The following is a 25,618-nucleotide window of genomic DNA, read 5'->3' on the forward strand; positions in this document are numbered from 1 at the left end:
TACCTGTCTGCAGTGAGGCACATTCAAATTTATGATCTACAACGATTTACTACACCAACCCTCTGACAAATGTCTGTTGTGGTCAGATAATCTGAACTGTTTCTCAAGGAAAAATGAGGCCATAGTCCTATATCTACATCTGTTTTTCACTGTTTTTCGATGAAAATATTTATTTCGGCAGGAGTGGAAAATTCATACAACATGCAAGTTTATTCAATGAAGATGACTTTGGAAAAAGGGTTGGCAGTTTTTAGAAAAAAATCTCTTTCTGCTAGTTGAATATGTTACAGGTGGGTATTAGCAGGGTGAATCAAAACAAGAAGGAAACATAGGAAAAAGCTTACCTGGGAATACTGTAAATATTCTGTAACGTTGTCGGAAACAAATTCAATCTTTCCCTGGCTGTTGACAACAAAAAGAAAGCCGTCCAGAGCCTGAAATCAAAGAGCTTGGTCATAACAATAGATTATTACATACCCCAATGAAATCAAAAGGTTGGTCATTACAATAGATTTTTACATATCCCAATAAAATATAAGAGCTTGGTCATTACATTGAATTATTACATATCCCAATCATCAAAGAGCTTGGTCATTACAATAAATTATTACATACCCCAAAGAAATCAAAGAGCTTGGTCATTACAATAAATTATTACATACCCAAATGAAATCAAAGAGCTTAGTCATTACATTAAATTATTACATACCCCAATGAAATCAAAGAGCTTGGTCATTACAATGAATTATTACATACCCCAATGAAATCAAAGAGCTTGGTCATTACAATAGATTATTACATACCCCAATGAAATCAAAGAGCTTGGTCATTACAATAGATTTTTACATATCCAAATGAAATCAAAGAGTTTGGTCATTACAATGAATCATTACATACCCCAATAATCAAAGAGCTTGGTCATTACAATAAATTATTACATACCCTAATGAAATCAATGAGCTTGGTTATTACAATAGATTTTTACAAATCCCAATGAAATCAAAGAGCTTGGTCATTACAATAAATTATTACATAACCCAATGAAATCAAAGTGCTTGGTCATTACAATGAATTATTACATACCCAATTAATCAAAGAGCTTGGTAATTACAATAAATTATTACATACCCCAATGAAATCAAAGAGCTTGGTCATTACGATAAATTATTACATTCCCAATGAAATCAAAGAGCTTGGTCGTTACAATAAATTATTACATACCCCAATGAAATCAAAGAGATTGGTCGTTACAATAAATTATTACATACCCCAATAATCAAAGGGCTTGGTCATTACGATAAATTATTACATTCCCCAATGAAATCAAAGGGATTGGTCGTTACAATAAATTATTACATACCCCAATGAAATCAAAGAGCTTGGTCATTACAATTAATTATTGCATACCCCAATAATCAAAGGGCTTGGTCATTACGATAAATTATTACATTCCCCAGTGAAATCAAAGAGATTGGTTGTTACAATAAATTATTGCATACCCCAATGAAATCAAAGAACTTGGTCATTACAATAAATTATTGCATACCCCAATAATCAAAGGGCTTGGTCATTACGATAAATTATTACATTCCCCAATGAAATCAAAGAGATTGGTCGTTACAATAAATTATTACATTCCCCAATGTCTGATAATCAGTTAAACGTGCATTCACTCATTACAAACTATCCAACAATATTGTACTTAATCATTGAAATACCGAGGTGGAGTTTACATTAACCTATGCAATGTAATATCATTCTTAAGAAACTAATGGATTCAACATTCAAAGAATAGATTCAACATTCAAAGAAATAATACACGGAAGTCAAAGTTAATGTTAATGCAAACACTGGGACATGCGATTGTTTGGAGATATGGAAGCATTATGTTCACATAACGGGTCCAGGATTCATATTTTACAGTTTACAAGAAAATTCTAGTGTGGTTTCTTCTTACAAAGGTCTGGCATTATAACTTTTGAATAACCTCAACCAATAGAGGATTGGATCTCTGTTGCAGGAACTTGTTTATGAAGTCTTAGAGCCAGTGATTTTACTGTCAGGGTCGACATACACAAGACAGCAAGAAAAGTGACCTGATGCAATGGATGTCGTTTTTTAACCTACCTCCAGAAGAAGTGGTCCGAGGACTTCAGTCGGGAGGACAGAGGGCTTGCTCGAGGACACTTGACTCTGCTGAACGGCGTCTGAGGACGCTTTTTCTGCAAATGCAAGTAAATAATTTATAGCAATAAGCATGTTGCTGAACTAGTGATTGCAAGCAAAGGTTTGTTCTCCCCAAATCTCATATTTAGATTACCATATATTACTACATTTTTCCCAAAATAGGTACACAACCACAAAAGAAGAACTTTGATGTAATAAACAATTTGTTTACCAAATAAGTTCAAAATGAGTCTCAATAATTCATTGGGAAATCAAAACTTTCAACCTTCATCATGGTCAATCAGAGCTAATGAGCTGAAAGCAACCATTAAATCATCTGTCCTTTTAGTCTTCATCTACAAACGCTTTACTTGATTTTAATTCAACTCAATGCTTGGTAACTCTTTCAGAATGTTTTGATGTAAAAAAACAAACAAACAAAAAAACAAACAAGCAAACCACAATAGGACTTTTTTTTGTATAGACAAGTCATTACTAAAACTACATGTTAAAAGTTGTTATAGTTTCTAAGACACAGCATTTAATTTCTCAATATTGGAGTCCTTTCTTTCGCAAAATTTACAGTAAATTATCTTTGTTACATTCTATACATCTAAAACATCAGCCTGGCCTAGTCACGGTCAAGGATTAGTGGATGAACTGATCACAGTAACAAGTTAGTTGCTGGAATGGCAAGTTGTACTTTGGAAAATGTCTTTTCTGTTAAAACCATGTAACATGTCAATTCTCAGGGGAATAAAAAAGTGTAGTCAATCCACCCTACATGGAGTCTGCATTATCTTTAGGCAGTCAAATCCCTTCCCTGCCCAGCTATCGTTTTTTGTGTACAAAACAGGCCATTATTTAATCAATATGCAAGCTTTTACACTTTGGATTTGTAGTTATCATCATTTCAATCAGCTTCAATCAATATATGACTTGGTGCAGACCTGCAATCCTTCATCTGTTTATCAACAAAAACACAAGTATTCATTGAAGTGTGTAAACTTATGTGAGGGGAAGGCAGGCCATTAGCGATTCTTGGCTTTTATCACAGCTAAGCCCAGACTGAGATATTGGCTATACCTGATCTTTAAAAAACTGCTTTTTAGCTACCACCCTCTGCACCAGCTACCAATGCTGTTGAACTTATTTAATATGATCTTATTCCTCTCTCTACCTATCGCCTCAAACAGTACTCACTCAAATAGTACCATGTGACTATATACAACAATTATAATCACTCAGAATAAAAATTATACGATACAGTAGCTGCAATTATTCTCATCAGTTGTAGAAAACCTGTGCAAAATAGTGTAGCTTTCTGTCTTATTTCTTATTCTCCATCTCATATTTTCTTTAGGTAATGAAAGACAAAAAGCTGTTATAAAATCTTAGTACTGTAACATAATGCTAACTGGCACAAACTTGGGGATTTCTTCAGTTTAAAGTACATATTACACAAAAATCAGTTATACTTTGTAATTTGATGAAAGAGTTTCCTTTTTCGAACACCGATTTTATTTTCTCATTCTATACATATATTTTTTAAATCTTGATTACATACTTTCATTAGAAAACAATGGACAAAATGAGAACTTCATTTTTGATTTTGATAAGTTTAATAGGAAAAAATTTATAATCCCTGTTATTGGGACAGTTCTGTTCCTTCCATTTGCCTTTGTACTCGCTATTAGAACCCTGAACAAGTTTTACTACAAACAACCATTTAAAAGTGAACATTGGGGTTTTGTATCCAAAATAAGGTGGCCTTGAATAGTAAATAAACCTTCAGTATTTCAGGTAAAAATAAGTGCAAAACCAATACAATATATCTCTGCATGACTCAGTTTCCAATGCAATATCGAAGTTGAACACAAAAACACAAATCTGAGGGAACTATACCTTCCCTTCCCCAACACATAACAAGTCTGTTTGCACTCTACAAGACAGAGATCCACGAAAAACTGAAGGATTGAAACCAATTTTTGCTTGCTTTTTCAGAAGTAGCAACTGCTTAGCGGGGTGATGGAATCTGGTGTTATCAGCTGTACAACACAGTTGTCCTTGTTCTGGTTTTGTGAACCTTGCGTTACACCACAAGATCTGCCTTGTACCACTGACAAGAAACACTAAAAGTGTATTACCAACAGAGACACCAGACCCACACTTTAATGGGGCAACATTTACAACACCAGGCCCAAATATTTATTTCATCTATAGCTTGATAGTGTGTTTGCTTTAAAATACAGCACGTGTTTATGTAACAAAACTCTGTCATAAAATCAATGTCAGGTTTTTTCTTGTACAGAGATACCAGTCCTTGTAGCCTCGAGGCATTGTCTAAACCTCTAAAAACCAAGGACAATAACTCCGAATCATTAGGGATTGACAAAATACCCATTTCAGATGACAAAGCAATATAAAAAAGACTGGGTGCTATCATAGGTAATTACATCAAATTATCTTCAAAGAGTTCTGGGTCATCGAGTCAGCATATTAATCTAACAAGGACAGGTCATAAGGCTTGCCCTCTTTCCAAAGAATGAGAAAATCCAAGGTATATATCTAATGATTGAGCTTATTCCACCATCCCACCCTCCCCAACCCAAAAATGTCACAACAAAATGAAAATGTTTGATCTGAGCTCAAACAACCCACTGAGGTATAACGATAACTTGAAAAGGACATCTATGTTCTGACTATGATTCTTTCCAGTTATACTGGCAGATAATTGGACAACAGTACCTCTAATACTTTCATATAAGTAACCTAGCACTGACTTTTATGATATGAAATACTGTCAGAGGATACTTTAATTGGACTACCTCTTATACGTTTACTACGAGTCTGGAGTGTTCGATGATAACTTTTATGTCATGAGATACGAACTGTCATGGCTGCTGGCTGTGTGATTAAGCTTGGATACCATGAAATTGCATTCCTCATTTACATTTTTATTTCTCAATCTGCTCACAAATCCATGAAACCCAAGAGAGGAACATCCTCACCCCCTATCTAAATAATTCCTAAGAAATACATCAATCAACTTGACTAAAGAGACAAAGGAAGGAATAAAATCTAAAATCCCAATGAATAATGCAGGTACTGGTTGTATGCAGTTCCCTGCATGTCAAGGTTTGACTGTAAGTAAACATTGGGACAGGGGATTCCCCAGGTATTATATAGCCCGATAAAGGAGTAGGATTACACACCTTGTTTAAGTTGTTTGATTTTGTTTAAGCTTTCCTGTAAAATGGCACTCTTCTCCGGCTTGACTGAGAGGGCGCTCATATCCGTCACACTGGCCGAGATCAGCTCCGCCAACTCCTCGAAATAGGCGTTCTCCTGATCACGCCTCCGACGCTCATGTAGGCACTTGCTTCTGTCAAAAAACAAACAATTTTGTGTTAAATACTATGGAAATCAACAACAGTCAACCTGCATATATTTAATGCGCAAAAAACGCAAATTATTAATAAATCTTTAATCAAACTGGGATCCCCTTACATCTTGGGGATAAGATAAAAATTATTATTTCAAGAAGTGTCTTGCATGAGGTATTTGAATGAATACTTATAATGGCAATCTTTTTCTAAAATAATGTTTGCCTCCACTGACTGCTCTTGAATTTTTGCTATCTTAGTTTGGCTGATATTTCATAAACTTGACATCAATATGTCTTCATAAATATAAGAAATAAATGTGTCATAGGAAGACTGATTTCAAATTCTCAGCTTCAAATAAACACCTCTGACTACAGGTTTTTTCCGCAGATACAAGGAAGAAATGTCAGAGATTACTGCATTACACCATTACCCAACTTATATAAAATTCACGATGAGATAAATATTTCAAATATGACCCCCCCCTCACATTCATCAAAATATATGATAAGCTCACTCTACTCTGGTTTCAACCCATAGTTTATTTACATGTATATATGAAACACCTTTTTTCTGAATGCGATAATACAAGTCTATCTCTCTATTAATCAAGACGACATTCCTTGTATTTATAAACTATATGACTGTAAAGATACCATAAAGTACATTGGGCCAACAAATTAGAAATGCTATGCATAAATCAATTTGAAAAAAAAATGTGACTGAGAGCTCTGTGAGTGTTTAACAGAGGTAGAAGCTGATTGTAAGAGTTTTGAGTACAGACTTTGGCTGTCACCTTTGTGCTGCATGACTGATGATGTCATTGTAAGATACCCATACTCACATCCACTTACTGACCATGTGCCAACTCATTGAGTTTTTCTCCATCTCATGTACAACTCATACCCTATCCTGATTGGTTCCCTCGCACTTTCTTGAAGACAATTTCATTAATTATGTTAATACTTCATATTTTCATGACCTGATTCTCATATTCAATTGCCTAAAAAAACTGATGAGTTTTGCTTTCTCATTAATACATGTAATGTTAAGATTTACTAATCAAACAAGAAAAAATAAATGAGTTGGCACTTCCATAGTCAGTAAGCATATATATGTAATATAGTTGTTGGTTTCAGATGAATATATACCAGTGTATGTCTATGATTAGAGAATTTTCAGATCATAACCAAGTTATGTATAGACCTGTATACCTAATAAAACCAATTGTTTTGTACAACTCCTCTATTCAGAAGAATATGATACCTTAGTACTCGTAAATTACATTGTGTTCTGCAGATATTTTGTATATCTGGTTTTGTTAAGAATGCAAATCAATTGTTGCATCATCACAAATCAGATTCTCGTATCATTCCATGGTAAGAGGATTACTCTATTTGGAATGATTTTGTATTACACAATATCCAGCCAGCCTTATATTTAACTGTTAATGTATTACAGTTGAATGTGTATTCTATTTTGTACATTTTGCAGAGCACAGCTTATACTAAACAATAAGATAATTAACATCAAATATGTACTTGATTACATAAAAAATGATTTTTTTTTCAAATTCACTTTTTACTTGCTAAAAATTAACTTCAACCAAACATTGCATGCAACATATATTAAACATGCACGACTCGGAAACATTGTCTTCATTAAGTGATGAAATGCTGAGGCATAAGAACAATTTTTTTTTTAGAAACAATCTCTTAAAATTTGAATTTCTTGAGTTATAAAATAGTTTAAGCAATATCTAGTGTTTCTGATGGAATTTTTCGGAGACACATATCTGATATGACTCTTAAATCCAACCTGATTAAAACTGCATGGAAAACAATCCCAGGAAAGATATCATTTCTCACTGGAGACTATACGTCACTTTCCTGCTAAAACCAAAATCATCTCAAAACACTTCAGTGAAAAAAACCCCTGTATTCAAGTGGCTGCCACAATCAGTGAAAAACAATAGAGCCCAGAGATACCCATTCTAAGATAATTGACCTTAATTAGGCATTAAATTCATCCATAATAACAAGGTCTAATATCTCAGCCATTTTCTCTTCTACTCTTTAGACCCTTGGGGACAAAAATTATGCATGTATACATTTTTACATTGCTTGCTTTGCAATTTGAGAAGCAAAAAATGTGCATTGATTAAAGATCCAAAAGTTAATAAATGTCAAATTTTCCCTCCTAATTCTATGATGGTGGAAACCCAGAGGAAAATGAGAGATTGTTTTTACGGTATGGTTGAAATTGTTCAAACTACCGGATTATTGTAACACAGGCTAGCTTAATGCGAAATCCACTATAGGTTGATGCATATTTTTTTCCCTATTAAGCACAATACCATGAGGCCAAGTTATGTAATTCTAAACAGCCAAGTCCTTCAAAAGAGATCTTATTACTGAATGCCTTGGTGTTATAATCAAGCCCAACTTCAAACACCTGTTCTTAATACATTGCCTACTTACCAATACATACACAAACTTTAGGAAACATACACAAAACATTTCAGAACAAACACATCGCCTGCACACACAGCTTCATCTCAGCCAGGAATTCCTCCGACTCTCAGCTGGCAGTTGATGAAGGTCTGCATAATCTAAGGGTACAGGGATACAGTATACCGTCTCTTACTGTGAGAGGATACATTCTAGACATTGCTGCTCTACAGAGTACAAGTGGGCCTTCTTAAAACAACATTGAAAGAATTAGCAAATCTTTACCTTTCTCATAAGGTTGTGAGATTTTTCTTAGTGATTTGACAATTTTTTCTGTAGATATTTATTGACCCCCCCCCCCTCCACATGCTATACTTTATAATACTAGACCATTTACTTTCCAGGGAGCAGTGAAAACAATGTTTTACAACCCGATTTGTTGTTGTTTGTTTTGATCCATCAGATATGTCAAGTGTCAGACTACATCAAAAGAACACGGGCAAATCAACCACATAAAAACTCTATATAGCTAGACCTTATATATAATACTCTTTCTTTTAACAAAAAAGGTCCACCACAGGAGGAGTTCACAGACAACCTCTGAGGTCTCCAAATAATGCAGTCTGTATTTGCAGTATTATGTAAAATGACTAACAAACACCGAGGAATCACATCAATTCATGGAGACCGTTCATATTTTAAAGGTTCCTGTGGACATAACTGTTATATATTTTGATGAGGATTTTAATTCTTGGGCAAGGGGTAACCACAAATTCAACACGAACTAAGCCACCACAAATTCTAATGATGCTGCAGTAACGGTTGCCCAGGAAACTACATTGACAATACTAGTATCCTCTGTAGGACCAGTAGCTTGTTATAAATACCACAGCCAAAAAATAAAAACTATATACACAACAATGGATCAATCATGTTATATTATTGAGTTACCTGGTCTGTATATCAACAGTAATGATTAAAACCTAATAAACATTCATCCGCAACTTCCAATCTTAAAGTGCAAGCAATAATCATTTAAACAAAACCGCAGTGTTTATTCCTATCAACTTTAATATTTCATTTTTTAAGCTGTGTTTTACCCCATTAAGAATCAGCTGTTATGAAATCTTCATGAATTTCTACATACCATCTACATATGTAAATGTTAAAGGCGTAATTACTCACTAATGGTGTGGAAATTGAATAGTTACCAATTCTAATGTAAAGAAAAAGATGAGTAAAGGTGCAAATATATTGAATTAAAACTCAGTCACTATATCTAATTAATGCCAAAATTATACGCACATAATTTAGCTCAGTCTTTTAAACTTTTAATTGTCTGTAAGTGAAGCCAACGAAGCATTCACATGGACAGAAAACAAAATTGAAGGTACTCTACATATATCTCAAAATACACACTATACACAGACCATTCATAGGAGCACTGCAAGGTGCACTGCAAAATGTTATTTGATGTTCTGGTTTGTGACAGCTTGCAATGCAAGGATTATTGTTACACTAATCTGATGGAAACAATTGGCAATATCGTAACAGGGGGGAAATAAAACTAAACCTTCACCATGGATGTGATTTTAAGCTAGAGGGCTATTGGGAAAACAGATTAAAAATGCTGAAAATCAAACCATGTTTTGCTTGCAGTGTTAGATCGATTTAAAAATCCAGAATCAAAGTGTTGGATTTAAAAAACATGTAAAATGGCCACAATAAAACTTAGCTAGGCCAGTGTCTTCACTGATGTCATGTGCAGTCATGTCTGCCTACAAGTCAATGCATATCATATCTCATCAGCTGTCTCCAAAACATACTTATCCCATTCCCAGTAAATCAACAATTATATAGGAATGAAATACTTAACAAGGCATATATCTTCCTATTACAAGAATTCTGTAAACACTCAAAGTTAAAACATTCTACCAAAATACACATTTTACTATATCCTTCACTTAAAGTAAGGGATTACAAAAAAAACCCTTAACAAACTTCAGATCCTAAAACTAGTTGTTATCAATACTACACTAAAGACTTTCCTTAATATTCCAGGCTATCCCACAACTTATACATCCATATGCTTTGACCATTCTGTAAAATGAACAACTTGAATACAGCCTACCTGTTAAAGGCATGATCAGTTATATTCCTGGGTAATTCCTGGCAGACAGTCTGCCTTAGCATAGATGGTCTCTAAATTTCCTACAGCTTCAGAAAGACAGAGGAGAAAAATTCATTGCATCTGAATCCAAGACAGAAAAGATCTAAGCATCATCAATAATGCAGACTTGTCTGTTGTAGCCCCACTGGGATGCCAGCCATTTATTGGACTGTCACAGCTGTCCGGGGTAGGTACAAGTTGTCTTCATGTGACAGCAACCAAGCACAGCTCCACATCACTGCACCCCTAGAGCACACACAGGGACCGTGATTCAGGTGGAACACGGAGTGAAGAAATATGGATTCTCAATGTGTAGAAAGGCACTTACTAGAAGCAATGAATGCAGAGCAAGTTGTTTACTGTACATACTGAACAAAAAGAAACACAGCGAGAAATCAATACTGCATTGATTTGTGTGTGCAGTTATCGTAACACATAGAATATTCAAGGCCATTTTCTGGTAATGAAAAAATAACTGCAGCCCGTAAGCAGGCTGTTCAATAAAGCTGTTTACACAAACAGGCAGGTTTATCCACATACCACTAGTGGTAAATAAACCACAAAACCTCCTTCCACACAGCCAAGCTCCCTGCTGAGAAACCAACACACTATTTCACAGCAGCAGTGCAACTTTTAAAAGACAAAACCGAACATACATCAATTTCTTTCATCTTAAAATCTTCTACCAACACACCCTCTAATTCCCAAACACTTGTTTAATGATCACAATTTGCTGTGGGTTTATCTTTTTGTTATGGAACATTATAGTTCCTAGCATCAAAGTGAGGTGAACTTTGTATGGAACTGAACACCTTTGAAACCAAAGCTTAACTTGTCCTGAAAGTCAACATAGTTCTTTTGAAAAGCTGTCAGGTAAATTATTACTCACAAATAGCTTCATCTTCACCAAATTGCAAGAAAGAAGCTTAATAGATATACATGTATATGGGAAGGTTACCAAACACAAACTGGAGAAAAAGCATACATATAAAATGTTCATCGACAACAATATAGTAAAAAAAAGAAGTTATATCATCCAAGGTGCCTGTTACAATCCAAGATACCTGTTGCAATCCACCATCCGTGTTATCAATTTCACTGAGGTTTGATGCGAATGCTTACAGATATGTACAAATGACAAGATGTACAAGATGAAAGCCTAACTCAATCTGCATTTCCTCTTGATGGCAATCAGGTTTGTTAACAAATGTCATAAAGTTACTGATGTGAAAACTTAGCAGTCTGACATGACAAAGAAGATCGGATATTGTCTTTGGCTTAATTTTCAGTCAACCTGTAAAAAAACACACCTGTCTGCTGGTTAAACATTCCTATCAAGACACAGAATCATACTTCAGACCTTAATTAGCTGGAAATGCATGTAACTAGAACATCAGTAACTGAAGTACTTGAACCATTGGGACCACTTCAGGCAATGTCTCATGGACGGCTTCTTTAGGAGTATTCCATGTCAGCCATTACCAGTGAAAACATTACAGTAATACATGTGCTAGTTGTACTCTAAAAAGAATACAAGAAAAATATGTCAGGTTAAATTGAGTTTAGAAACTGAGAATTAGACCACATCAGTATTTACCCCACCACTATATATTTAGTGTTCTTTCATTTAACCTACGATTAACACCATGAATAAATCCCATATTAACAAATGCCATAAACCTATAAGACATTCCTTCAACTTTATGATGACATCACTATTGATTTGATAAGAACCTACCAGATCAAATAACAATCAAACGTGGTACTTACAATAGCCTTAATAAAAGAAAATATAGCAAGCATATTATATTGGTATTTGTAACTATTGTACATTGGTGCTTTTTCTACATCAATAAAAATCCTTTTTTTTCACATATATTTCAAATCCCCTAGCTTGATCTTCTGACACCTTAGTTTACCAAGCCCAGCTTTACTAGCAGCACTGGCTAGATGTGACATTATAGAAAGCCTCACCCAGATTTCTCAGAAGTCAGGAGATGTTTCAGCATTCTAAGCTCCACTACATTCCCTCTTGATGCTGGCAAAAAGAAAAAAAAATCCCAAATCTCACTAACGCAGTGGAGCCATCAGATCTGGAGGATTATCAATGTTTCTGGCAGGAGAGAGAGAGCTAAAATTCCCTGGAACCAACAACAGAAACTGTCACATAGGGCTGGGAATACTCCTACACGGGTGATCCATTTATGTTGACCGTCATGATGCAGTGAATGTCAGTTGACGCTTTCACCTGTAAATCCTGCTGCACTTGAGCAACATGGCATGTGTATTAGCATGTACAAACACAAGTCAGCTGATCTGGGCTATAAACAAAATGGCCAGATCGTTGGGAAGAGATTCACCCACGAGGTGTGAAATGGCTGATCAAATTGCAGCCAGCAATACACTATTCTCCTGTTCAATAATTACTATTCAGAAGACCTTTCAGTATATCTTGTGCGAAAAAAAAGTCAATCACAAGATTGTAGGCTTTTTTCAAGGGTTTTAAAATCAATAGTTCTGTGTTTCTTCAATACATAGGCTTGTGAAACAAAACACGGCAGCCTAACAACTTAGCATTACGTGCATTGCGACTGATGGCAGGCATCTAAAAACTGGACACGTAATGACAACTAGGGCTGTGTGTTTATCTGCTCACTTCAGTTTTATATGATATTCTGTCAGTGGTGACATGCACACAAGGACAGACGACATTCTGTTGCTATGTTTTGGTCTGCAAGTTTACAACTGTATCAACCCTCCTGGCTTTGGTTCTATAAAGCTTGCAGGAAAAACAGATCAATACTCTCATGTATTTCTCAGTCTCTGAAACGAATTTCCTATAAACCCCATAGATCCAGACAGACAGTCTGTTCCACACTCAGCCATTAGTCTCTTCTCGGGTCTTCATCTCCTTAACAACATTTCTCTATTTCTGACTCTCTTTGCAATATTAAATAACATCCACACAATTGCATAAAAACTGAGATAATCCAATTACGTTGGTATAATTTTCTTTGTAGAGAAGATCCTGAAGGTTTTTATTCTGTTCCTTTGATATCTCTGGAACAGGAAACGGCGGCACTGATGGTAGAGATCTTGTCCCAAAGGTTTCCTTTCCGAGCTTACCACACCACCTGCTCACAAGAACAGCGCACCTTGCTTCCTCAACAAAGATGAATTAAATTGTCATTGAATCTGAATGACAAAAGGTCCCTGAATGAGACTGCATATCTTGGGAGGGGGGAGCTTTTCTGACCATTGTCCATGCAGACCCAGAATTGCAGGTGACCCAGCAATTTCAACATCCAGTTAATCTATTCATCATAAAATCTTTCAACAATTGCTTTTCATTTTAATCCAGATCCTGAATACCACCATGAAAAATTTTGTCAACCGCCTCTTGAGACCAATACCCAGTAGTAACCAGTATATGTTTGTATGCATCTTCCCTCTATGTTCATTAGGACTGAGAACAGTAATATTATTCACAGTAGTTCATTTAGTCTACATAAACTTCTTTCCCCCAAAAATGTAATTATCTCATTTATCAAGTTCTAATCAAACATTTTAAAACCTCATAAAATTGTAAATTGAATGCAGATATTTCCATGATATTTCTGACTATTTTTTTTGTATCTTTGATTGATCATGTGCCATGATTAAATCTTACCTACACCTCCTTTTTAAACAATCTATACAGAACTTCTTTTCTACATGACAGGGTCTGCTTAAATGTTATTCCATTAATTCGTGCAATAATGATGAAAATACTTCCCATCAAAGTGGCTTGGATCAATTTAAAGCAGCTTTAGTTACTGCTGTCTAATACTCCACACTAATTGACTAAAAGAACATTTAAAATCTTCTCAGTTTCACAGCTGATATGAACAGCAGTAAAAAGAAAAAAATATGTCTCAGCATTTGATGAAAATGACTTTGTACCCATCAACCTTGTTTATATAACTATGAAATATGTTTATACCAAAAAGTACCATACATTTGGCAATTATGTTTGTTTACAAAATGTTTACAGTGTACATTTTTATGTAAATTACAAAGGCTTCAGGCAAAGCAAGGAATTCACCCTGACACACTATAATATGTTTTTGGTCAAAATGTAAACAGAATTGAGTTGAATATTATCATGAGGCTGTTATAATTTGAGAAATCAGACTTCTGTAGCTTGATAAAGCAGACTGATCCGGTTCTAATCCATAATCTCCTCTAGAATGACCAACTCTCGCATTGATTCAATGGTTGAGTGTTCACACTGAAAAATCTTGTAAAACCTTAACACCTTAATACATTGAGACATATTGATGACAAAGTAACATTTAAATGGATCTTAGAAAACAAACAGAGGATATGGCTCAGTTTATTCACTGACTGAGGCACATAGTATATACACTCAGAAGGTTGTTTTTTGGTCACAATGAAAATATCACAAGCACCTGCTCTTATATTTACAAAATAAGTACTATCTTTTATCAAAATCTTAATAAAATTTATTCCAGTCCATTCACAATCCTAAATAAGACCACATATTCATAATCAAAAACTCTGCCATATTGGATTAAACCAAAATGACACAGTCAGCTGTCGTCAGCTTACATGCAATTGACCTTATGGGTGAATGATAAAAAAAGATCAGAAGTTACGATCAAACTCACCCCAATTACTCTTGAGCATGATTAAATCCAGTGTTAATTAGAGGTAATACACACACAGTGTCCATAATCCACACCAGCGAGCGGAATGTTGGCTATTACACATACAAATATGTGGACACGTAACTAGCTGCCCGGACAGACTTGAAGTCACTGGCCATAAACCATTGAATGCAAACACCAGAGTTGACTGACCTCTACCTGGCTAGAGATCATCGATACACCTGTATTGTAGAATCACACACACACAAACACACAGTGAACTCTCTCCCTCTAACCCACAGACCATCAATACACTATCTCACAAACTGCACAGATTACGGAATATTATCAACAGACTCTCTATAAGGTGTTAGCAATTTTCTGGTCTCGTCCAGCCATCCAGGTGTGAAGACCAGTCACATGACCCTGGGGGTTATGTAATCACCTGTCTGTTATCATGTCCTGGGGACAGAATCTCTCAGGTAAAAATCAACAATTGAGTTACTGTCCATTCAGCCTGTCCCTGCACGGCAAGTCTTCATACATAGTGTCACGCTCCACAACACAGAAATTTCAATCTGTTTATATATAGGTTTGACTTAAAAAAATAACAAAGACAATGCGATACCATCTATATTTTTTCAGTAGTACAGCCAGCTCTATGAGGTCCTAATATCTAATGTTATCTTTCACAAAGGCCACCTCTAGACCAGCGATAATGGACAATTCTGAGTCTCATGGTACCTACATTGTGAGGTGCTCTGTGGGTTGTTGTAGTAGGAGATGTGTGAATGGTTTCGGAATACCAAGAGCAGATCAAGTCAATCTCTATTACCATTACAATGGAGGGAGCCCTTGCTATTTCATAAGACACCAGCATTCCCATCAGTCTCCTGGGAAAATTCTACGATGGAGAGACATTTTCATGCAAACTGCATTATCAAGGAAAAAGCATTACCCTCCATAGAAAAAGAACTTGTAACCGCAGACTCCAATCTAACCTATCAATTACTGGGGACAAATTCAATAGACACTGTTACTACTGACAAATCTTGAGTGCTATCTGATTCCGCCAAAATCTAACAACAAATTAGAAAGTATTGAAAAAGGAATTTGATGTTTAAACATGTCATTCAGGACAATGTTTCACACACACACGATATTAAAAGTGTCACCTATAGTACACACAACCACAAACATTTACATGTACACACATTTATTACATACTTAGTAATAAATACAGGGTTTTTGCATATGCGATACAGCAAACTTTATAGTAATCCATATCAGCCCTTGAGGTTGATATGGATTATGCAGGGCTGATGTCGATCTACGGGGCTGATACATATCCGTACATCACACCCCTCTCGGAACTCCTATGATTTTTTCCAATTCAGAATTAGGTAGAAATTTAAGGCAATGATCCATACGCAACAAAACAACATCTGACATAATTCACATGTTTTTACGTCTTCATTGAATTTAGGCATAGAACATGTCTTGGATATGTTATTACTAAGTATGTATTTAATATAGAGAATAATACATACCATTTTCCATATAACACCCTGTATCAGCCCTCGACCAATATCAGCCCTCGGTGCCTCAGTCCTCTAGCCGATATTGGAGTCTAGGGCTGATACAGGGTGTAATATATAAAAAGGTATGTATTATTCTCTATATTAAATACACCAGCTTACATTACATACAGTCACAATCATTCAACACATAACCCAAAATCCTCAGCATGATTGAATGCATAAAAAAATGACATGCTATTAAAACAATTATTAAGTCTCTGTATATTACACCAATAGTAAAAAATCATCAGCTTAGTTTTATGATATTTTATAATTCTATGAATGATGATTGAAATTTGGAATTGTGTCTAAAAATGTTTCATGATCCTATGGTCGGAATTAGATACATTTTGGACATATCTTCCTCCTTATCATAAAAGACCCTGTCCGCTGACTGATGTAGCAACACTGAAGTCCTCTTACATAATGTTCTGCTCACTGCATGCGTAAATAAAACAGACAAATCATATACATTATTTGAACTTTCAAAATTGCAATACTTTGACATGCACACATCTTATATTGCATAAAAGTCAAAGGCCTCTCAAGCCACTGAAAAATTCTCTTTAGACAAGGAAAACTAGGGACATTATAATAAATCATTAATGTAGCACAATTGCAACCTGCCTTTGCATGTATGAGACAGTGAGGACTGCATTAGTCTGCTTTTTGCAACTCTCCAATTTACTCAATTTACTGTCATTATACTGTGATGTCTATATATCGTTATCATTTGATGACTCTTGATTAGAAGAAAAACGCCAGTGTCAAAGCCAATCATGACTTTCACAAACACTAATAAAAAGCAGAACAGCATTCAAACCAAATTTACATTGATTATATACAGGAAATAGGCATCAAAAGAGGTGCTACTGTATTAATTATATACTAATGACAAATCGAGATCCTCAAAGACTGATATGATATGCATACATAATGATGACAGTGCATCTAATTTTAGTTACGTGCTGAAATATTAATTTCTAGTTCCAGCTAATTATAATCAGAATTCTGATCAATTTGTTAATTTATTCAATGATTCTATTGATAATGTATTCAACAGCCCTACATTTCATTAAAAGACCGTTTTCCCGAAAAGTCAACGTCTGAGAGCATGTTATTATAGTCTTCTGAAGTTTTCTAAACAATCTCCATTGAGAGTCATTGTGAATTTGAGTTAACAATCGGTATTCATTCATACTGAGATTTCATCCTGATCATTTCCTGTCCACTTTTTGTCAGTATATTCTACTGGAAATGTTATTGAAAAAGACCATTGTCACCCCAACAAAGGCTCCCTCACTTCATAGTATACAATATATGTAAACATTAATTCAGGATTCATTTTTACCACGAGAAACCCTTAAAAGAACATGGATTAGACCAAAGTCAAAAAATCTTTGATACTGGATCACATATACATGCATTAATAAGTTGGACTTTAATTCTTTTTTCGCAATTTCTAACTGATTGGAATTTGATATTTTTGTCATTTGAATTCTCATTTCTTGGGGATGCTGACTTGCTAGTACCCAAAATGAAATCAATTGAGATGAGATCACATCATCTATAGCTTCATCAATCCCTAGTTGACATGAAGTTTATTTCAAATATTTTCATTTCCATCCTGAATAATTAGAAACTAAGAGTGCAAGAATACAGAAATTACGAGTCTGCGGAGCGTAATTCTGTCAATGACAGCCCTCATCATCACAATCCATCGGCAATGGTGTGGTAATCTCATTTTCTTTATTTTCCGTCCAAATTTTCATTACATTTTTCTTTGAGCTGCTGTGCTCAGCAAGCGATGAAAATACAAGTAGGTCACTCGGAAAAAATGTAAAGAAATTGGATTTTGTGTCGTCCTGCTCACCAAGTGAATGACCTGCCGACATTCAGTTAGTCATCAGCCAGTAATGAAATTGAGAAATATCCCTTATTGATTTTCTCACATTGAAAATACATAATATCTTATATATATATAACCTTATATTTACATTCCACATATTTTTTGCTTGTAAAGTGTGTTGAAAGCTACGGCAGTTAAAACTCTGTAATGCACACAGGGTACTCAAAGGTTAAAATGACGAGTTTTATTATGACGTCACAAACATTGAACGTTGTTAACTGCAACGTCACAAGCGAAAATCAAATTTCACGCTTGCAGCTGTTACTGTGGCTATTCCATTAATATGAACTTACCCTTAGGATAAGATAGGAATTTTAAGGTATAAATCACATTTTCAGACAAGGCATGAAGTTAAAATAATGTAAATATAAGCATTAAATCATGATTTTTTGAAGCATACAGTCTCATAACTGCAGCGATGCTTACATACAAATTTTCATAACGCGCTAACGCGCATTACTCAATTTGTATGCACACACCACTGCAGTTATGAGACTGTATACTTAAAAATCATGATTCAATGCTATAATATATAAATCTATAGGTTCATCACAAAAAACATGAAGAAAAGATTATAGTTCAGTGGTTTTAGTGCATTATGTGGTGTTGATTGGTTTGAGAACTGTATATTTTACATAGTGAAACTTCCTCTGAACTTCAAGTTTCTAGCTTAGTCCAGTCCTAAGGCAGTGATTGAGTTTGACCGAGTTTGACAATGAAAGCAAACTACGTCTCAGCAACTGAAATTGTCAACCACTTACAGAATTACAGAGGCTGGAGGATATGAACAGACCTAACTACATAATCACTCCAAGAGCAGTCTCCTAGTGCATGCAAAACACATGTATGTAAAATAGTTCTGATTTCCGGTCTGCGTAATTATGTTTTATAATGTAATCCCCCATCTGATAGTTACAGAAGTCCTAGCAGTGTCACGGTACAGAGTCTCTGTACTCTAGATACAATTCACTCCTAACAGAGAAATATGTTAATGAACTACTTCCCTTTCAAAGATATACAAGTAATGGTACTGTTTAGAGCAACCTTGTCTCTAAATCAAGGAAGGATGTTTTCGGGGCCTCAAAAGTAGAAAAACGAGAGAAAATTTGGCAATTTATAGGAAGAACAAATATAAAACTGTGGATATATCACAGTTGTTTTTCCAAGGTCCTTAAATCTGTGAATCTGCAAGTCTTAATTTAAAGAACTGGTCAAAGAGAGTCCTGTAAAGCTTAAATTCTTTACCCTATAACAAAACAAAGGAACTTGCCACTTCAGCCAACCATTTTCAATATACATTACTTTTGCAGTTACTTATGCGGTTATCAATCAATAAATACATATTTGCCAGTTTAAAGAAGTTTGAAGTGTTTATTTATATCATTCATCCCAAGATTCAGTACAATCACTGTAATGAATAAATGAATCCCTTGCTATGAAACCAGCGCCTGGATCATTGCACGTTCTTGTTTATGGACACCTTATACTTAGAGGAGAACAGACTTTGACTGATAAACAACAAAACAAGAACTGTAATTACACATGTAGTTATTACATTACAGAGAAAAAATTACAGAATCCATGGCATGACAGAACCTGGTAAAAACTGTAAGACCGGCTATCAAAACAATATCCATGACGACATACTGTAAATTAACTTTTATTCACAATGACATTTTTCATAGGATACATTATTTTGTGGGCTAAGCCTATGTTTATAAACTAAAAAAAGGACAACCTCACAAGGGTGTCAGGTGTGAACTATTTGTGACAGCAATACTTTTGTGAACCTTGCCTTATTTTCTTGCATTCGAATAAAAGATGGTTTACAATATTTTAATAGGTACTCTCTCAGAAATTTATTACACCAATATTTACTATGCCAGCTAAGAATATATATACTCTGCCAGAGATGGGTACCAAGAATTACTTTGCTTGTACTCGTTCAGGAATAAGTTATAGCAAGATTAACTCTGTGAGGAATGAAAATATACAAAGATTTATTTTGCCAGAAATTGTATGCAAAGAACTACTCTGCCAGAAATAGGATATCTCCAATGAAAAGATATCGAAAACTGCACTTTGTAAGCACATAATGTTTAATGTTATCTATCGTTATCTTAAAACTGACTGTAAAGTAAAGCCCACAGTGAATCAAAGGTAACAATAGTTTATGTGTGGAACACAACCCAAGTCCCGATTCATACACAATACAACATATTCCTGAAGCATCCCTGCTGTTGCATCAATTGACCAGACCCCACCTGTTACCAAATTCAGCGTTCTAGCTATTGTAATGGAGAGCTTTTCTGGTTAAATAATGTACATAAAAAAGCAGAACATGAATCTTTATCATGTAAATATTGATAAAAATCAATACTACCTGCTACAATTAAGTCAGAGAGGAGCCATTAAATGGTTGAGCAAATGAATGAAGCCAAATTGCATTGGGATCTTGTCACTGAACAAATTTTGCACAGCCATTGTCATACACGACCCATTCAGTTTTAATACTTGTGCTTTTCAAAGGTGGCTAGAATATGAGGTGTGCAGGCGGTAATATATAATTCATGAGGAAAAACAAAATCTTAGTGTACGAGGGCTTTTTCTACAATTGCATGACCATGGCTTTTAAATTTGCCTGTGATTCATAATGCGACTTGCACTTACAACTTAGACAAGTTTGATTGACATAAAAAACACCTGTAACTAGAGACTCATCTTCCCTCTCAGCCTAGATATGCCGCGTCTTTTCTTTTTATTGAAGAGCTCACATTTATTTGAATAGGACTATACTGACAGCAAAAACAAGACAGATCAAAATGCCTAAACACGTGTATGTTGCTGGGTTTATGAAAATTGCCCCATGTAAACAGAAAGCCTTCTATGGCATGGGCTTTTCACATGTCAAAATGTTTAAATGCTTCATATACGGTTGAAATGTTTTCAAAATACAACTTGAATAAACAGACAATCGCATGAAGTACTCTTGTGTTAGAACGCTTCTAAATTTGAATAGAGCATGCACACGAAAAGGAAATATTGTGGTGAAATATTCATACCACATTTCCTACCATATTAGCAGAATGTGAAGTCACTTTGCATGCTCACAGAATTCAAATCTACTATAACAAACACCTTAAGTAAAGCATCCGTCACAATAACTTCCCTGAATATTGTCAAAATTAGTTTGATTTGTTCAAGAAAATCTACCATTTTTTCCTTAATATTTCACCAGTACAGGAGAAGAGAGGTCACAGCCCTTAGACATACTTATAGTAATGCGACACTGAAAACTGTGACAGCACTCTCCCCCAAAGTGTTGGCAGGCCTCATTGCATTGTCATATAAAATTAAGTTCAAATAAAAACTACAAACATACTTACTTGTTACATGACTATGGATATGTTTGTAAAATTCCAAAAATTAGTCAGAGCACACACCACACACACACACACACAGTTTTATCAGTCTCGGTGTGTGTTATACAGCCTAGATTACCATGCTTAGTTTCCCAGAGGTTGAGAAACCAGAAAATTCCTGCCACTAGTAAAGTCCTCACAAAATTAGGGGAACAGTTATACAGAGAAATAAGTATTGATTACTGTTCCAATTAATTCCACCGTGCCAGTACAGCAAACAGAACTGAGATCCAATCCCTCCCTGGAAATCAGTCTGCTAAAACTTAAAACAGCTGAGCCATACTTCAGTGTCTTCTTGTTTATGTCAGTGCGCACAGCACACCGCTAGAGAGATACACATTTTCAAGGTCTCCGCTACGTCACAGTATACACACCAACACAGGCTTGTGTAAAACCTATCTCTCCCCTGCATAATAAGTTACCGTATGGCTGACTGATTACTGGAATGAAGACAACTATTCAAGGCTTTTTAAAGACTACAAGTTTTGTGTGTAGAATGGCTCGCCACATAGCCAGACTTAACTCTGTCCATTATTTATAAGAGGATTAGCAGTTGTTAAAATACTTCTGCCTTGACAATGTGCATAAAATTACCACAGCATGGTAAAAAAAAATAAAGCTAGCTGTTTTTAAACAGAATTTAAGAAAGAAAAAAGATCCAAAATCTGCATAGTAGAAAATCAAATAAATAAAACTGCCCGAGTTTTTTTGCCTGCTTGATAAAACATGCAATGAGCCATTTACAAGGGACTTGCCATCTGATTATAAGTACATGTGAATTACTGGTAAATTGAACCATTTACTTGAAATGTAATAGCCATTATTTCGAGTCAGTGTTGTAGACGGGAGCATTTAAAACTCAACAGGCTGAAAGAGTTCTTTAATACTCCCTCCACAACCTTCCATGCAGATAGAACAGAAAAGTGTTTTCAGTAAAAATACATCCATTATGTTGAATGTCTGTATACATTTATAAAATAAATTATTCATTTATAGCTAGGCTGGGCTGGTGATTGAAGAACTACCGAGACTCGCGTTAATTATACAAATATTAAAGACATGGGCCATAAAAAGCTGTGAAGTTTTCAGTAAACATCAAGTGTTGGTTGAATTACAGTGGGTGATTGTCTGAATACCTTATAATTATATATTAATATTTATTCACCATATGACATAAGTTCTATAAGACAGAAGCTGAAGTCATCAATTCTCTTTTGTCAGGCTGTCAGTTGTTATATATGACGAATTGTGAGTCCATGTGCATTCATCATTGACATTACCTGCACCTCCTCTCTCTCTCTCTCTCTCTCTCTCCTCTCTCTCTCTCTCTCTCTCTCTCTCTCTCTCCATCTGTAAGACTGGAGTGCTGGCTTTTAACCACTGACATTAATATAAGTTTTCATTTCATTCATTATTAAATTCTTTTTTCCTCTTTTTAATGTAAAAAAAAAAGTTTCATCATGCAACATGAAACCTTAATACATAAAAGCATTTTATGAATGCTCAGAGACAAACAATGGTTATACAATTACAAAATACTAGTTTCCATGTTTTAATGAGTACAAATGAGGTAGTAACAGACAATCAACCTTTTTTCAACAGAACAACTTTCTGTAAATTCGCCCTTTGTTACAAATCTTTAAGTTCAATCATCATTCCAAATCTTTTGAACAGTTCAATTATTGAAACTGTAGGAGTAAGTTAACTTAAGTCTGACATATTGCGACTCGCTCTGTAAATCACAAGACTATTCACTAATCAGCGACGACATCCAAGTATTTTATGAGTGGTCCCTATAAACTCCGTATAATTACATGGTATCGTCACTGTAATTACACAGTATAGTCAACGACAGACAGTCTCTCAAGACAAAAACAATACTTATGTAAGACCTGACTTTTAACCTTGAGAAGACTTGTTAAATGCAGTGTACTGAAGGCAGATACAATGTATCATGAAAGTCCAAGCAGTGATGGGTGTGAATAATGCTTCTTCTTTGCAAAATTTGAGCATAATTTCAAGATATGTTTTAGAAGTAAAAATTTGTAGACATCTGTTTACCGGTTTAGATTAGATTTAATCTGACATCAGCAATATTCAGTTTGCAAATTATTTGCCATAATTAAAAGAATATGCCCCTCTGTTAAAAAAACTTTCACAAATTTACATACAGGGTTTACCGGGTATATGTTATCATAGAAACAAAGTCTTCTGAAAATAGAATAGGCGCTTTTGGGTAGTGACAGTAAAATCAGCTTCTACTTTTGTTGTATTGTTTGCCAATGGGTTTTTTTTCTATTATTTATCCATTACGAAATTAGCCTAAAGGCATAGTTGTGAGAAAGTCCACACATTGGGGTCTGTGAGTGAGGCACTATGCATATTTCCTCTGATTAGAAGCTGGATAGACTTTGGTTCTATATGTCCCTGATACAATGAACACTTTATTCACTGAATATGCAAAAAACCACCATATCTTACACAAACAGGCCCCCTCTTCACAGGTACTATGCCAACCGAGAGAAAGCTTTACCACGGCTGCTGTAATTATTCAAAATGTATCTTTTTATTCCTTCTTGGAGCATTGCCATCTTTTTCCTTTCTCAGATGCCGTGGAGTACATATGTATATCATCTTCAGGGGGATGATCACTTCTATTCTCCATTACTAGGAATAGGAAAAACTCACGATTCCTTTTGATCAGGATGACTATTGGTTCTCTTCCACCGGCCGAGGTCACATGACCTTTGGTGACATAAGCTCTAAATACAATCTCGTGCAGATAAAGGTAATAGTCCCCTTTCACCCTTTAGGTGATCGACCCCATGTAAAGATTATATATGTGTGTCAGGTACATCTCCTGAAAAACCAGTCAATGATTCAATCAATCTTTATTGCAGACCCTTTTTTCCATAATCTCCCATCTTCTTTCTTTCTTCTCAATCAGCAACGACAAGAAACTCTACCATCAGCCATCAGCAACGACTAGTTAGGCTTGCCTAGTTTTCTCCCTCTCTCAAGGTATTTAATAAGCCTATCTTAAAAATCTTGACATAGATCATATTCTCATGAATTTACATACTGGAAAAATGTGTGATTCCAGTAGAAATATTTGATGTTTTGCCCTTGGATAATTTCACACTGCTTTAAGTTCTGAGTCATTTTTCCAATTTCAGATGGCCCCAGAAATTCTGGTGAGAGAGCTTGATAAGACGGTGCTGTAACATGCATTTAGCACTTAAAACAAGTTCAAGAGATGAATAAATTGTACCGTTTACATACAAAATGGCCTCAAAGGAAGGCTCGAGTGAGTAGAGAAAAGAAGGATTTAGTATTCTTGATTGATCCTTTTCAATGTTGGTTTATTCAGCATCAACTTGTTTCTTCATCCTCCATTCAAAATTACAAGCCCCATTCTGTCCTGAAGAGTAACAAGTTAGTTTATAGTTGTATACATTTCTTAGCTCCTAGGCAAAACCCAGGGACGAATGCATTCAGACACCTGTTTCAGTGTCTAACAACTTCTCCCTGTAATGCAAATATTGCTTGCATTAATTACATCTTTGAGGTGGATCCTTGCCCTTGAACAAGGATGACATTATCTTTGAATTTATTCCATTTAATGAATAGCATTTATTGCTTAAAATATCAAATTGTTTGCTGTTATAAAACACTTATGTCTCTGCTACACCTCCAAATATATCTGCTGCACTATTAGCACAGAATGTGTACTTCTTATGATTTTGAAATCCTGTTTCTACTTTATCTTAATGCTTACTCAGACAATAGGCAGGTTTTACTGAACAGCATGCAGCTGACTTTTATCTTAATTATCTAAACCAGCTTCATTATACTCCCAAAGCGAAAGAGAAATACATGTACTACC

At 35.2% G+C, this 25,618-nt stretch overlaps 1 protein-coding gene across 8 annotated transcripts in view; it reads right to left on the reverse strand.

The window, feature by feature from the left end:
- LOC105320588 (nuclear receptor coactivator 3) overlaps positions 1-25,618 on the reverse strand; it is a 58,563-nt gene that overhangs the window by 21,245 nt on the left and 11,700 nt on the right. For 4 of the 8 annotated variants that reach the window (XM_066086278.1, XM_011418573.3, XM_066086277.1 and 1 more), the window contains 3 exons: positions 5,382-5,551; positions 2,128-2,222; positions 345-434 (listed from right to left, as the gene is read on the reverse strand). In XM_066086278.1, coding sequence (XP_065942350.1) covers positions 345-434; positions 2,128-2,222; positions 5,382-5,551 — 355 coding nt within the window. Of the gene's footprint in view, positions 1-344; positions 435-2,127; positions 2,223-5,381; positions 5,552-10,133; positions 10,508-12,146; positions 12,453-14,842; positions 15,222-21,696; positions 22,178-25,618 lie in introns of those variants that run through there. The other 4 variants (XM_011418578.4, XM_011418579.4, XM_011418576.4 and 1 more) reach the window with 4 other exon arrangements.

The sequence above is a fragment of the Magallana gigas genome, chromosome 5 (genome assembly GCF_963853765.1).
Source record: "Magallana gigas chromosome 5, xbMagGiga1.1, whole genome shotgun sequence".
In the NCBI taxonomy this organism is placed as follows: Eukaryota; Metazoa; Mollusca; class Bivalvia; order Ostreida; family Ostreidae; genus Magallana; species Magallana gigas.